General features: G+C 40.6%; 1 protein-coding gene across 1 annotated transcript; it reads right to left on the reverse strand.

The window, feature by feature from the left end:
* Window positions 1–7,216: 7,216 nt before the first annotated feature.
* LOC149276961 (DEP domain-containing protein 7-like) lies at window positions 7,217–15,365 on the reverse strand. The gene is made up of 9 exons (XM_089503230.1): window positions 15,293–15,365; window positions 13,170–13,590; window positions 10,552–10,679; window positions 9,568–9,754; window positions 8,770–8,987; window positions 8,453–8,595; window positions 7,960–8,085; window positions 7,595–7,673; window positions 7,217–7,431 (listed from the first exon to the last, which is right to left on the reverse strand). The coding sequence occupies exons 1-9, from the start codon at window positions 15,363–15,365 to the stop codon at window positions 7,217–7,219; spliced, it is 1,590 nt and encodes a 529-aa protein (XP_089359356.1).
* Between the last annotated feature and the right edge of the window lie 297 nt (window positions 15,366–15,662).

Below are 15,662 nucleotides of genomic sequence, written 5' to 3' on the forward strand. Positions count from 1 at the left end.
CAAACAGGAAAAAGCCATACCTACCATCTATTGGAAGTTGTAAGACATTCATTCCTACGCGTGGTATGGTTACTCCTTAAAATGTATTCCACTGCTGTGGTGGTACCCAATACTACACCATGATGGAGGTGGGGAGCATCTTGGATGGGTGGGAAATTTCTGAACATTTGCCACAAAAGGCCCAATAAGGCACATCAAGGAAATACATTTTAGCATTTTCTCTACAGCTATATTTAATGTGTCAGTTGTATAGGTTTGTCAGATCGAGTTCAGAAACCGAAACAATATCTGTACAAGGAAGTTTTTTTTAGAGTGTAGAATAGACACAATGACCTAAAATCACTTTTCTATTATGTGAGTTTCACTTGAGACTCCAGACTGTCTGAAACATGCAATTTCTGAAATAGGACTATTTTGCCCAAGCAGGAGTAGCACTGATGGGCTTAATGTGCATTAATACAATTAATGGAAAGCACTTGTATGGAACGTATCAGCTATTCCTGGCAGCTGCTTAATAATTTAAGAAATGTCTTCCACTTTGGTGACTTTAAATAGAAAAACATAAGATGCGTTCCAAAGACATGTTTGCTTACGTGCTCTACAAATGTTCAAATGACCTCACGGAAGGACACGGAGGGAGAGCGTGTAACATGTTAGAAGATTTTTTTCATGTTGTCATCAAGATATGTGTGTTTCCTACAGGAGTGTGGGTATAGGTCAATAGAAAAAAAATCCTGGTGGAATTATTTAAAGAATCAACATTATAATTCCTGAACTAGATTAATATAAGAGAGGCCTTAAACCACACATGATGTACTGGATCCCACCCCATCTCTCAACCAAGGGTCATTGACTAGTAGAGGAGTATACAATATTGATCTAGGAGAAAAGTCAAGGGGGAAATGAGGTGCGTAGATCGTACGAGATTTATGGTTTAAATTTTTGGGCCACCTCCAATTCTGTAACACGTTTTCACTTAGGAATTCTAGAAGGCACCTCTATCAGATGCAGCACTTACGCATTTCTGTATGGCGGAAATGCATAAAAGAGCAGGGCTATTATCACATTACAAATATTATATTTGTACTAAATGCCTGGATCTTGCACAGACAGAACATCTCATCTAGTTTTCTTGGCCGTCATCTGTAGAACCACAAAGCCTACTGGGTCATTGTCATCATAGTCTTATTCCCACCACATATGTATATATGAGTTTAAGATATTCCATGTATCCTTCAACCTCTACAGTAAAGCAAAAGTTTCTCAATTTAGTCATTTAGATTTACTTAGTGTTAATTAGAATTATGAAGATGTCTGGGGATTAGATATTCTAATAATTATTTGTAACTAGACTACAATTAACTATGAATGAGAAAATAACATCCAGACTTAACACTTGAATTAGTGTATTAGCCCTTCATTAAAATATTGTGTTTCTCTTTCCTTGTCCTAATCTTCTTGTCCCCTCAGCCCTCTCCATTTTTGTACGGCACCTTGCGAATTCAGTGGGCACCGTCCATTAGAGTCGTCTGAAGAGCCTCCAATTAGAGTGCAGCAACTGGGCTATGATTGCCTGACAATTGCCACGGTCACAACCCCCCCCCCAAAAAAAAAATTTGAATATTAATTTAGAAAAAAAATAAAATGCCTGAATATAAGGCTACCTTATAGGAAAAAAAGTTTACTAGTAAATATTAATTCACATGTAAACTATTTTTTCATATTTAAAAAAAACTATGGATTGAGAAAAATGTATTTCTTGTTTCCATATCCTTTTATTTGCCACTCTGTCCCCGAGTTATGCACATCTGCCCCCATGATTGCCACTTTGTCCCCCAGATAAGACTTATACCCCCCGTTATGCCACTCTGCCTGCCTGATATGCCTTATACCACTCTGCTCCCCCCCAGACTTACCAAGGCATCTCCAGACTCCCTGGTGTCTAGTGGGGGCAGCCGGTGGATGTCTGGGCGATTCACATAGACAACCTCTGCTGCTCCCATCACTTCCGCCGGGGCTTCTATGATGGAGCACTGGAAGGTCACGTCACATGGTCGCTCCATCATAGAAGCCCCATATATATTTCTATATACACATACCACAATTTCATTAGCAGGTAGGTTAATCAAAAGAGACAAGTGTTCCTCCTCGGGTCAACTCCATCCCTAGTTATAAATTCCAGAAACATTCACTAACGAGACATTACTGTGCGATTCGGCCCTTCTTGCAGGAGAAGCCTATTGGGTTTGGATCTTTTTTATACAAGGATATCCCAGAGTTGAAACAGAAACTCATGCAAACTTCTGTGTTAGTGAATACCAGGCCGAGACAGAGCCAGGCACTCAACCCAACATGCCGCTCCAGCAACAGATCAGGGCTGCTGGATTCAAAATTCTCCATATAGTACTTCTGCAGGATGGTCATTCCATGCGTCCACCACTTTAGCACAACCATTTTGTACATTTTCCCTGAAAGCACTCTTCCTGCTTCTACATCAATGAAAAACCATCATAAAAATGTACATTTTAAACATCATTATGGGTGGCTCCTGAACACCAAGGAATTTATCAACGCAAAGAAAGACTTGTGCCAAGTAAAACATTCAAAAATAATTCTAGAAAGGCCTGGTTCTACTTACCTCCCGCATGTCGTGTTTAATGGAAAACAAAGTGTTAATTGTTTTAAATTAAAATTACATTTTGATTGTTCAGCTGTCCAATGTTTTATTTTTGTAAAACAAACGCAAAGTCATTTTATTTTACTACTTTATACCGTTTATTATTTTACTTATTTGTAAATAAAATAAAATGTTGCTAAATAAACAAAAATATTTAATAATAAATATTGTATAAATTGTACGTCAAATTAATTTGGGATTCGGCAGCGAAGTGCACGAGATAATTATTATTTAAGATTTGGGGCCTACCGTAGGAACTTTTGTGTCCTGCTCAGTGAAAAAAACTGTTACTAGGATAACAAATATTACTCACCGAGGAGGCAGCCGAAGCGAGGACAGGCCAGATGAGTGGGGTCTAATTACGCGGGCTCGTCCGTCTAGCCGCACATTGTCATTCTCTCGCCCCCCGCAGCCCCGGTAAACACGCGTTCGAAGCTTAAATGGAATTTTAAAGCAGGGAGATGCTGCAAGTCAGAGCCGTCAGGGAGCAGCCCTTCTCAGGGTTGCCGCAGGCTGTATTTACGGAAGCAAAGCTGTGGCATGCTGGGAAATGTAGTTCAAAGGCACACTGCGCACACCAACATGACAAAGACATCCTTACAGGCCGGGTGCTGTAATGAGAGAGTGCTTCTGATTGGCTGTAGCCAGCATTTTTTTTTTATTTTTTTCATGAACATTTGACGTTTTTTGTTTTTTTTACTGTCGCATATTTTTTCTTATTTCGATCAATTTCTTCTATATTCTCGACCTGTCCAAGTCTCTCGGGAAATTCAATAACTATTTGGTTTTGGTTGCAATAAATTATTTTTTCTTAAAGGAATACATTTTGTAAAAATCATAGTTTAAAGAAACCAGGTATCATTGGACCTAAAAGGATTCAGTCCTGCATATTCCAGGACCCATCTCATTACTATTTGGATATTGCGCATTTATACCGTAGGATCTGATAAAATAATAGGGTGACGTGCCCTATTATGAGAGGCTCTGGAGGATACAGGAATGATATTACTACATTGTATTTATATATTATTTGTATTAGTTTTATTTATTAATAGAACAGCCTCCCAGCAGAAGTGGTAAAGGCTAAGGAAGTTTAAACACGCATGGGATAGGCATACGGCACCTAAACCTAAGACAAGACCAACTACCGATTATGGTTTGAGTCGTTACATCAAGTAAAATAGGCAGACTAGACGGGTTGAATTGCCGTCAAATTCTGTGTTTCTATGACAGATTCTACGGCACTGTACGATGAGTTTAGATAAAATGAATATATACATATAAAAAGACAAAGTGCGGAGGGCCCCAGTGCTTACATCAAAATGTAATAAATATATGTAAAGTAGATAGAAAATATTTTTGCTAATACACTGAACCTAGAGGAGACCAATATTTATACACCGGTATATGTGTGCTTTTATTATATATGTATTAGATACTGTATGTATAACACAAATGCTTGGGTAGTAGTTTTCCCTGATAAATTGAGATGAAAAAGAAAAAACAATTCCCCCTATTGTTTTCATAAATAGCTTCTGGTCCCCAGCCAGGGTTAGAAGTTAAGTTTTATTCCTCCCCTGTTCGGTTTGTATCGTGTCAGGAACTTTATTGTATAAGGTCATTTATCGCTATTCCCTTAAATGCCATGGTAACGAATGGTCCATTACCTTGGAAAATGAAATGTTTTAGCAACTAAAACCCAAAACAATTGCCTTGAAGGAAAATATGGAGGCTTGCGGTGTAACCAATATCTGTTACATGAGCGTAAGGCACAGGGCCGGACTGTGAACGTAGCGTGTAGCCGGGCATTTCGAGCCGCCAGACCGGGCCTGGTAAAGTAGACCCTGCGCAAAACGTTACCATGGCGGCAAGTTATTTTTGTGGAAAAACGCAAAACGTTTATTCTCTCCATAGATTTCGCACCCACAGCACTCCCAGCCACGGCCATTGGAATCAACTCTTTCCTTTATCTTTTGAACCATCGTGCCGGCGCCAACACCACAAAACAATCCTCAAAACCGTCTACAATAGCATCTTTGGGACATTTTCTTATCATGGAGGCCTTATATTGTTATTAAAATCACGTAAAGTATTTAAAAGTTTTTTTTATAAAAGATAGAGAGGGGATGAATATACTGTAAAAATGTTCCACCTTCACACACTTTGAAAATTCTCGTGTAATTTACTGTATACACCAGACATTCCTTTCTTGTGTTTGTTTAGCGAGATAAAAGGTCAGCTTCCCGCGTGACAACATTCCTGGCCCTTTTGTCAAATGTCATTACGCTACAGGTCGGTTTCGTTTATAAAGACTAGCTGCTGGTGGACCCGTCAACTAGATCAAGATTTATTTATTTATTTTTAGGTCTAAATCATCGAAAAAATTATTTTGGATGGAATTTTGTTTTAGGACCTACCAGGGACATAACTCTTGAAACGGGAAAAAGCAGGTTAAAAAAAATAAATAAAAACCCGGAGGATCATTAAAATGATTCTAATGGGCAGGATGTCAACTCAAACCAAACACACATTCAAACTTTCACCCAGGGAAACATTCAACGCTTCTAGTAATATAGAATTTGATGGCAGATAAGAACCTTCTGATAGAACAGGCGCCTATTTATCTACCACCCTCTTCCATACATTACACCTAAACCTCACACGCTCTAGCTTTAGACCATGACCTCTTAATGATCCGCATGGGATACGTCTGAATGGCCAGTGTGGACATTTATAGGGAAACATTTGCAAGTTGTTCTAAAATATCAATTGAAGTTAGAAGTAATAAACTCCTAACATGTCTCTGCTATTACCATAACCACTCATTGTGGGGGGGGGGGGGTTTGTTTTTGGTCATCAGTGTAATTATTTAGCTTATTCACTAAAGCAGAGATCTGCGTGCAAAGGTGCCATGGCTAGCATTATATATTCAATGTCTCATCTTTAAGTTCTCACTCACTGATCTATTTAGTCATAGCTGTGGCTTGTTCGACACGTGAGATGAACCCAAGTCTTTTGGAACGTGCTTGAAGAAGTTTAGGTTGCGCTGTATGCAGCCAGATGGGCCAAAGCTATGCCTTCACATAATAGCCAATGAAGCCATGCCACTTCATCAACGTTACATTGTAGGCAACATCGTAGCTACTTGTACAAGTCTGCCCACAGATGGTCACAAAAAGTGGGAATCTATGTCTCAAGATTCCAAGCGAGGGACAATTTGGTGTATGTATATATATATATATACACATATATATATATATATACACATATATATATACACACACACACATATACATTATATACACACACACACACACACACACACACAACGTATTTGCTCATAAAAAGGACTTAGTATAGAATCTAGAACAATATAGTTTTATGTAATAAAAACTCTGTTTCTTCACTGTGTAGGTTAATGGTGAAATGGTTTGATGCCACAAAAAATAAATAAAACAAACTTAACAGCAACTGAATTACTAGCTTTTCTGAATGTTGCTCTCCACTAGGTTTGATGAGACTTCCCTTCTTACTCTGGACTTCATCTGCTTATTGCAAGCTAGATCTCCAGCCCTGTGCAGCACCTCCATACTACCGACTGCACACCTCCAGGTCAACATGAAGTCCACCATACCACCTACCATTAATGTAGGACAGAAAAAAAAAACACTGCAGGTTCCCAGACTGATTATGATATAGCCAAAAAAGTTGAACAACCCTCACCAGACATAAGGCATTATGTCTGGTGGTGGTACAACCACACTTAAGGAGGTAAAAAAGTTGCTGAAACACCCTAGTAAAAAGGTTATAGTGTCTCAAGTCTTCAAGAGGGAAGCATTCCTGAGTAACCAAAACAAGAGAGTCTGCAAACACCCAATAAACCTGTAGATACCGTGCTGTCATCAATGGATTACACCAATGATTTTATCACCATCATTACTCAAAAAGCACAGTCTCCACTAAAGTTATTAAACAATTAAGGCACAGGAGTAAAAAAAAAAAAAAAAATAAACAGGTTAGTACAGCTCCACCTAAACCGTGAGCCTGGAGGATTACTAAAGATTTTCAGTGCTTCATAAATATTTACAGGCTCGCCAAAAATCAGACGGCAAATCCACACTCATCAGAAATCTAAAAATACGCAAAAATATTGGCTGCCATCTACATTAACTTTCCTAGTTTGTGGTCATATACAGTATTTAGGAGATGCAAAAGGGCTAGCAAGTGCATAGAGACAATCTGTTATAAGAATATACTTAATGAAGGAGGTCGTTAACATTCAGAGGACAGTTACCAAGCGTTATCTTAACTATTTTGAACCTTAGCAACCTCATGATCTGTTTCAGAGAAAAAAAACCCCTCATAATCCCTTTGCGGGTTCACGCATCCAAGATTGATGCTCTGGTGGGGCCATCAATTTTAAAACAATCACAAATGTTGTACTTTTTTCTTTTTATTATTAACATGCAAAAAAAGGGGGGGGGGTGTAATATCTACACACATTTATATTAAATATGTACAATTATCTATAATGCAGTGTTACGTGTAAACAGTTGTCACTTTGTCTCCAAAATACTGGATGAAGATATCTGGGTGGCTTTTATAGAACTGACCCAGTAGCCTTTTCTTTTCTTTAGGAGAAAGTTTGACGTTCTCGTGTATCGTTTTCAGCAATGTCCAAAGTTCACTCTTTGTGTTGTTCCGTACAGCTGAATCAACCTCACTTTTGTCCAGCCTCTGGCAGAATGTGTAGCCTGGGGACGTGACACATTGAGACATTTCAACTATGCAAATTAACATTAAATAAAAAAGATATAATATATTTTTAGGTGTATCTGCAGGTCAATGGTGGTTCTGCTATGGAGAGGATGAGGTGGACACACAAACACATAGTGGCACAGATGAAGAACTACTCACCTGTGTCTTTGTCAGGATCTTTTCCTTGTTGAATGGCCACCAGTTTATCGCTGACCATCTTGTGCAGTGTCCCAGGAATCTAAAATGGAACAGTTAATAACAGGTCAAATTATATACAAACACAGTACAAGCCATTTGGACTACTTAAAACAAACAAACTGTACAGAACCCACATTCATGATGACTTTAGACTGCTAGAAAACAGTTTACAGTTTCATAAAAACCAAACAAAAATAACCGACGTGTCCTTCACAACAACAGAAGATTGTTAAAGCCCAGTCTACAAAATAAGTTTCAGATTGGATAGAATTAAATACTTAGAACATTCTATGCTCTTATAGACTACTTGGAGGGTCTTGTGTTACCTTGAAGACATCTTTGTGATGGTCCATGAGGAACAATACCATTAGATCAGCTTTTCCTTTGGATATATGCTTATGGTTGACAATGGCTCTAGAGAACATCCTTTTCACAGCCATGCGATTTTCACTCTAGAAAAAGGATTCAAAAGGTCAAGGACAAAATTCTACGACAGAGTTACTATAATCAGGATTATATTTGGGTCATTGTTAAATAGTCATTCTCGAAGAAATGCTTTGTTTATTATGTTAAAACAACCAAAAACAAAAAAAGTCAGTTGTCAATTACAGAGGTAATCCGATCAAAGTGAAACCAATTTCTAATATTTGAGAATAATTTTACAGGTTGGGTAAGACACTATGGAGCTTATCTCATTCCCATTGCATAAAAAAACGGCGTCAGCTGGTTTAACACCTGGCGTTACTACAAGAGATAGTAGATTTTGAACAACCTTTGAAAAAAAAAATAAAAAAAAAAAAAAAAAGAGAGAACTCTTACCTCATCCTGTAATCTAAACTCTGTAGGTTCCGCAGCTACAGCCATAAAATACAGAAGCCGTCTGAACTCTTCACGATTTTGAGAACCGAGAAGCTTTAAGCACAGTTGTGTGGCCTCTAGAGCTTGTTCAGTCTTTCCATTCACTAGGAAGAAACAAGTCACTTAGCTTTCAACATTTAGTACGAAGCATGTAGCCTCACATCTAGACACCAATAATCATGTACACCAGGACAGTAGAAGGCAAAAACCGCATTAAAACCTGCGGTGGGATAAAGATCAGCCACCTGTGAGACATCGCACCAGGTCATCCTTCTTACCCAGGAGTTCAGCGATCCCTGTGTGGATGTCAAAAAACTGGTTTGTTACCAGAGGATCCCTGATTTGGTTGTAGTATTTGCTGATAGTCTCAAACAAACATAGCTTCCATTTCCCATCCTTATCGTGCTGTTCAGGTAGGGTCCTGCTCACGTCCACCACCATGTGATCAGGCAGGAATTCCAAGCAGTCAACAGCAGCCGAGACCCACTCATCTGCCCTGGGCAAAAAAAAAAAAAACCCCACACATTTGCAGACAGATCATAAACTCAGGATAGCCATTTTGCTAAAGAGCAGAGATCCTGCAGAATATCTGTATAAGGCATAATTTAATTCCAGGTGTAAAAAACATTAAACATCTAATTCTCTGCCAGGACACAAAGCTAGAGACTCCGCGGTCTTTAAAGCGATGCAAAACGGGCAACAGCCCTGGGCTCATGGTCCAGTGGTCCCTTAGGCTGTCTTCAGCTTTTAGGTTAAAGTAAGCAATTTCCTTTGCTTGCCCAGGACCCATTATAAATAACAAACAGCTCTGGTCAGAGAAGGGCAACACGCAAGCAGACTGAGTTTTAACTGCACAGAAATCTGAAGAGCATGGTAGATATATTGGACCAACCTACAGTAAAGAAAACAAAAAACAGGCAGGCTAGACTTTTTAACCAAGCTGCCTGGTCTGATCCACAATAAAGTAACCTTATAGTAAGTATACTACACAAAGGAAGTATTGTTTTGCACAAAGAACTTCATGTTTTACTAGACAAATATAAAAAGGTCAGGATCTTCCATTGAAGGCCACGTACTGAGAGTCACTGAAAGCCTTGAGGACCTCTCGGTCTAGATAGTGTGCTGTGATTAGGAGCTCATCACTCTTTGCTTGCTGGGCCTTGTGAGTCAGCGGAGTGCTTTCTAATAAAGAATCCAAGAGAGGGAGATCCACGAGCTGCAGAAGCCGCCGTATCGTCTGCTCCTGCCAGACTTCAGCGAGAACTAGACAGGAAAGAAGCATAAAGGTTCCAGAACACAGCAGGAACAGCGGAGGTTCCCAACACGGACAGATTAAATTGTAGCACACATCGGGCGCGTTACTTCTGTATATCAATTATCGAAATATAACTATTCAAAGCAAGATGCAAAAATTGAGCTTGAATAATTACACCTTTAAACAGAAAATCCTTAGCTTTGAAAGACCATTAAAATTTAAAATACAAGAGCGGGGTCCGAGGGAGCAGCTACTACGAATAAGGGACATTGTAAGCCAAACGCTAGAAGATATTTTACAATAAGGCTCTCTGATGGGAGGGGGTGGGTTAAGTTGGCACAAAGACAATTACATTGTGCCATTAGACTTTCAATATTTCTTTGCGCAAATGCTAAAGCCAAAACAAGTCCATAATTGAAGTTATATTCAATATAAGAAGCCCATTCAGTGGCTTAACGAGGTTGTCATACTTTATAATGAATGTAACAATGACAGTTGAACAGTCGAATAACTGGGTCCTGTTCAATGGGTCTATTTGTTCCTGAACTGGCAAGAGACATGCCTGGGGGCAAATATTTAGGGTTCTTTAAATTCTTCATTTAACCAGCACATTAACACTTAACTGTCACTACATGAAGCACATGCTCTAATTTATAACATTTTGTGACAACTCCCATGGTGCTCAGTCGCAATTGAAGTTTTTCCAGGCTAATATATAATATCAGGAGGTAGAGTGTGAAAGCAGCCTGTCCAAGATCAACTGACCTGCAATAAGAATACATTTGATTTTCAGGTAACTGCTTACTTTTGGGAGGTAGATCTGCAGAGAGATTTAGGTGCGCGGGATCTGCGGGCGTCAAACTCAAGTTACTCCAGAGATCTTCCAAATTGTGTGACTGGAAGGAGACAGCCTGAAATCCTGCCTGTTCGTGTCTGTCAGAGGAAGGGAGACACTGAATGTTATGCAGGGTACAAAAGAGCAGGAAAAAAAAACAAAAATAAAAAAAATACAAAAAGTAGATTAGGTTTTATCATCTAAAAAAGGGACAACCAGATAAAGACTTAAACCCAAGAAAAAGTGGTTTCTCACTGCTTTCAGGAGGATAACCGATTTCTCTGAGACAAGACATTAAAATTACAACCTAGCTCTTTGCAAACAATTTTGGACCAGCCCAGAGAATCAAACGCAGAGCGGTCATGTAACGTAAAGCTGCGAGCACCAGACAGAAAGCTGCAGCCAGCTATGTAAGGGAGGGAGTAGTGAGTGTAAGTGTGTGAGCATGAATGTGTATATGTTCCAATAACATGGCCACCAGCAGACTATAGACCCCTGAGGGGCATATACAGCCAGAGAGCTGACAAGGCGCTGTAGGGGACTTTAGCAATGCCTTTTGGGGTTGTGCAGCAGATAGAGTTGGCAAGACTTCAAAGATTAGCACAACAATCCTACAATATATTAAAGAAGCATTTAATAAAACAAACTGTTCTCTTTACAATTAAGATGTTTATCACCTACTAGATACCCATAATGCACAATTTTAGGACAATGTGCAGATCAAATCAAGTAAGCCATCTATAAAGCATGCCTGTGTCTACTTTGGCACAGTTCAGAAGCATACAATAGAGGCTACCTGCCAATTCAATGGACCTTGCTCTTCCATGTCACAACAGATTTTATTTTTTTATTTTTTTTTAAATCGTTAATGCAGGTGCGATCATGCCCTGCCACCTCTTAGCTCTTAGATGAAGAGTCATCCATTGCTAGCATGCAGACACGTTTTAAATATTGTAGACGAGAAAGCTAGCCCAACATACACTATTGTATTGCTGAGACACTTGTAAAAAAAAATAAAAAAAAAATAAAAAAAGTATGTTTTCAACAGCTGTTTCTGGAACAACCCTCACAAACCAGGAGCAATCATCTAAACCCTGTAAAAGTTCCTTTCAGCAGGTAGAGACTGTAGAGGAGGAGCAATCATACCGATAACAGTCAAACTACTCTTTCTAAACAAAAGGTAACCCGTTTTTTTGCTCCTCGGGTTGAGCTATCCTATGTAGCTTCCACATCTCTAGATGGGTTATAATGAAAGGAACTGAACCCTCGTCAGGTTGTCCTCTAAATGGAATTAGTTTGTCAACCTGGTAAAAGCCAGCATGGAACCCATTGCTCTTTGTGCAGACTTACAGGAAAGAGAGCATAAAATATTTACACAGAAACAGGCACACAATCTAGTTTAAGGAAGTCACTTTGTACTCATAGGACTTATTCTGACCTAAAAACAAAAACAAAAAAACAAGAGCAAAGCACATATACAGCCTTGTGTTTTAGAAGAGAAAGATATTAGTCTGCTGGCGGCAATGTTTCACCAAAGTTCTGAGTAGTCAAAAAGCATTTAGTGAAGTGCATACAGATTCCACCCTTGGATTATTAAAATGACACTTAGAACCCATACACAGCGCTAGAAACTGACCCAGGACAGTGCCCCATCACCCACCTCTGTGCCAGCTGTCCTTTCTACCTGTCACCGACATCAAGATGCACAGGTACAGCACACTAGGCATTCTGTAAATGGGTTAGTTGGAGAGGAGTACCCCATGTAACTGGCCCATTGACGCAGGTCACCCAGTTGGGCAACCTCAACCACCAGCAGAAACATAGAATTTCACAGCAGATAAGAACCATTTAACCCGTCTAGTCAGCCCATTGTTCCTGATATAAAGACTCTTAATCAGTCCTTGGTGTTGTCTTATAATTAGGATAGCCATTAAATTCCTTCTCTGTACTAGCATCCAAGCCTTTTGCTTGGAGGCTGAGCCACTTATCTACCAGCCTGCTGCAGTCCTTAACCCTTTCATTTGTTAAAGCCATTAGAGGACTTCAAGGAATCTCATTAGGTGTTATACAGAGCCAGCTGAACCTCCCTTGCTGGAGAAGCCTCCTGGGGTGTCCTTTCATTATGCTGAAATTATACCGTGAAGCAGTCGATGTATCAGTGAATACCAGATTAGGTAATAAACCATTCAAGCCTCCTTCTTGCACTGTATAGACTCCCTTGACTTTTCAAGGACATCCAACCTTGTGTCCTACACCATGGAACTATTCATTTTTGTACTTCTGTGTGAACACCAAGACTTGGCAGTGGCAGGGCTTTTACACTACCTAAACTATTCAAAACATGTATTAGAATCCCACCACTGTCTTGTAGATAGATAATCTAAATAAATCATAAGTAGAGGAAGCGATAGTGCCAAATTTTCTCTGTCATATCCATCTATCCTACATACACAGGGTTTGATGCAACAGGATTCATGTTAAACAAGAGTGACACATCTAGGACCAGATGAGAGAGGATCATATCTTGAGACCACAGAGCCCATGCAACAGACACCCAGATGAGAAACCATTCTCTCCAATATGAAAACTTAGGAGCTGACCTGGTTTGGCTCTGTGGTGAACACCGACCATTTCCATTTTCTGCTTGCCCTCCGTTGAGATCAGTCGCATTAATAAATCTGTATAAGCTGCAGCTGCTGTCTTCAAACACTGTCCTTTTCTTGTCCCTTACGAACACAGAACACGAGAGCACAGATTCAAACACTTTGCAATCCATAAGGGCTTGACACACACGCACTACTTTGGCGCGAGGGATATCCACATCTCCAAAATACTTCTGCTGCACCAGGTGGGCAAACACAACATCCACCGCATCGGAGCCAATGAAGCAGTCATGATGGTATTTTAAGCGATGCCTCCTCCGCTTCACTTCAACCTGAGTACGCAGAGCATGGATGATGTTATTCCAGATGTATGTGGCTCTAAATGGCCTGGGACCAAAGCTTGGACCTGTTGAGACAGTAAGAAGATTTAGTATCGAGTTACAGTGCTGCTCTCATACTCAATGGAACAAATTGTTTAGAAATAAAAGACACCCCATAGATATCAGCCCAGAGTGCACGCGTTCCATAGATCCAGGTTACAAACAAAGTACTCCAGTTGAGCCAAGTCTCAAAAACCCTTCACACCAAGTAGACACTATTTACAAATACCATTATTTGTTGGGAGATCAATATATTGGAACTGGTATCATTGGAAATTTATGTAAAATAAATAAAAAAATTACTCTCTAAGAAAATGTAGTCTCATGATCCCGGAAATTAGAGGAACGACTCCCGTACAAAGAATTACTAAATCACAATAAATGTGACAGACGGAGGAACATTGGACTTCCACACCTTGCAAGGTCACATCCAGATATTGCAATAAATACCTCGGTACCCTGTGTCCTTGTCTGTATTCTCATGTAACCTGCGCTTGCCTGCTAATCTTCAACCGTGTGCTAACATTCCTCAGATTGCAACAATTCCTTAAACAAGGTTATCTGGATTTATCACCCAAAACGTCACAATACTCTGGTTTTCCCAGGTGCGCAGGTTTGTTCTAAATGCCGCCGCTTTGATCTCCTTGGCAGAGAACAGGAGCGAAACAGAATATATTTTTCTCAAACGTAAAATTATGGATTTGCCAAAACTGGAAATATTTGGTAGAAAAACAAACCTAGATTCCAATTTCAGACCCAGGAGGAAGGGTTCAAGAGATTAGGAGAATCATGTAAGTGATATAAGGTGAAGTCAGCTGAGGAGGTAAGTAGTTGGAGACGGAAAATAATTAAATAGTCATCAGCTGCTGAGCAAGTCCAGAGTTAAGCCGGGTAATTAAAGGAACACTCACAACCATAAATTCCAGTTAGAGTAACAAAATAAAAAACAAAAACCGACAGGGGTGTCTCAGAATAATAAGGAGCTCATTTACAAAACACCAATCAGATAACACGTCAAGGACGGTCTGCGGATGCTAATTCCAAGGTGTGTAAATCACAATAGAGCAGAGATTCTCAAAGAATGATAGTTATCTGCCTAGGAGGGTTACTCAGGTTAGACAACTCAGCCAAACAATGTACTGTCCCTAACCAGTCCAAAACACCTACCAGACCAGTCCCAGACCCCCAACACCTACCAGACCCAGACCCCCGACACCTACCAGACCCAGACCCCCGACACCTACCAGACCCAGACCCCCGACACCTACCAGACCCAGACCCCCGACACCTACCAGACCCAGACCCCCGACACCTACCAGACCAGTCCCAGACCCCCGACACCTACCAGACCAGTCCCAGACCCCCCACATAGCATGACTGAGGAAATAAGCCCCTTTAAGTGGGAAATCAGCTGGAATGTGCAGTTTAAGCTCACATACCTGCACGTTAATGCTCTACCGACAGGTAGTGTTATGGAGAGCCAAGTCCCCACAACACTTCAAATGGAAAATAAACATTTTTTGGACGAATCTCCCCCCAAAAATTCTATTTGCTGCACACATTGCTTTGGGCGATAGAGTTACATTTGGGTTGATAAATCACACAAATTCCCATGAAGCCATAACTCCGATCACTTGCAGCAGATCCTCGAGTGCGGAGCTCCCACCAAGCCTCACCGCTGAAAGAACCATCACCCGCGATCCCGTCCCGGTGTCCCCGGCTACTCACCCGGTGGAGCCCTCAGAGGGCTGTAAGTCGGACAGAGACTCAACGCGAGCGCTTTCTCCCGGACTGTAGCCATCGGGAGGGCAGCAGCGGCACTGAACTCCCGGCTCCAGCGGCAGCAGAGAGTCTTCTACTCCACGCAGCTCTGACGTCACGACACCCGCCTGTCAATTTAACGTGAGATCTGCATGCCTTACGTGTGAGCACCGGAGACCAGGGGCGTCACAGCAGACCGGTCTGGGTCGGAAGAGCCCTGTCTATTCGAATAGCAGGCACCGGACCCAGGAGCTACAGGAGAGGTAAAGGTGTGTGTGTGTGTGTGTGTGTGTGTGTGTGTGTATATAGATGTCCATGTAAAAGTGTGTGTGAACAT

This window comes from Sceloporus occidentalis, unplaced genomic scaffold (genome assembly GCF_023333645.1).
Source record: "Sceloporus occidentalis isolate IW3139 unplaced genomic scaffold, rSceOcc1.0.p SCAF_223, whole genome shotgun sequence".
NCBI classification, from domain to species: domain Eukaryota; kingdom Metazoa; phylum Chordata; class Lepidosauria; order Squamata; family Phrynosomatidae; genus Sceloporus; species Sceloporus occidentalis.

Bases quoted from the DNA above. Each gene is read 5' to 3' on its own strand.
- LOC149276961 (XM_089503230.1), bottom strand. From the start codon at position 15,365: ATGGCTACAGTCCGGGAGAAAGCGCTCGCGTTGAGTCTCTGTCCGACT. The intron at 13,591-15,292 runs GTGAGTAGCCGG...CTGTCTCAACAG, and splicing joins CCCTCTGAGGGCTCCACCGG to GTCCAAGCTTTGGTCCCAGG. The intron at 8,086-8,452 runs GTAAGAGTTCTC...TCCTTTTTCTAG, and splicing joins AGTTTAGATTACAGGATGAG to AGTGAAAATCGCATGGCTGT.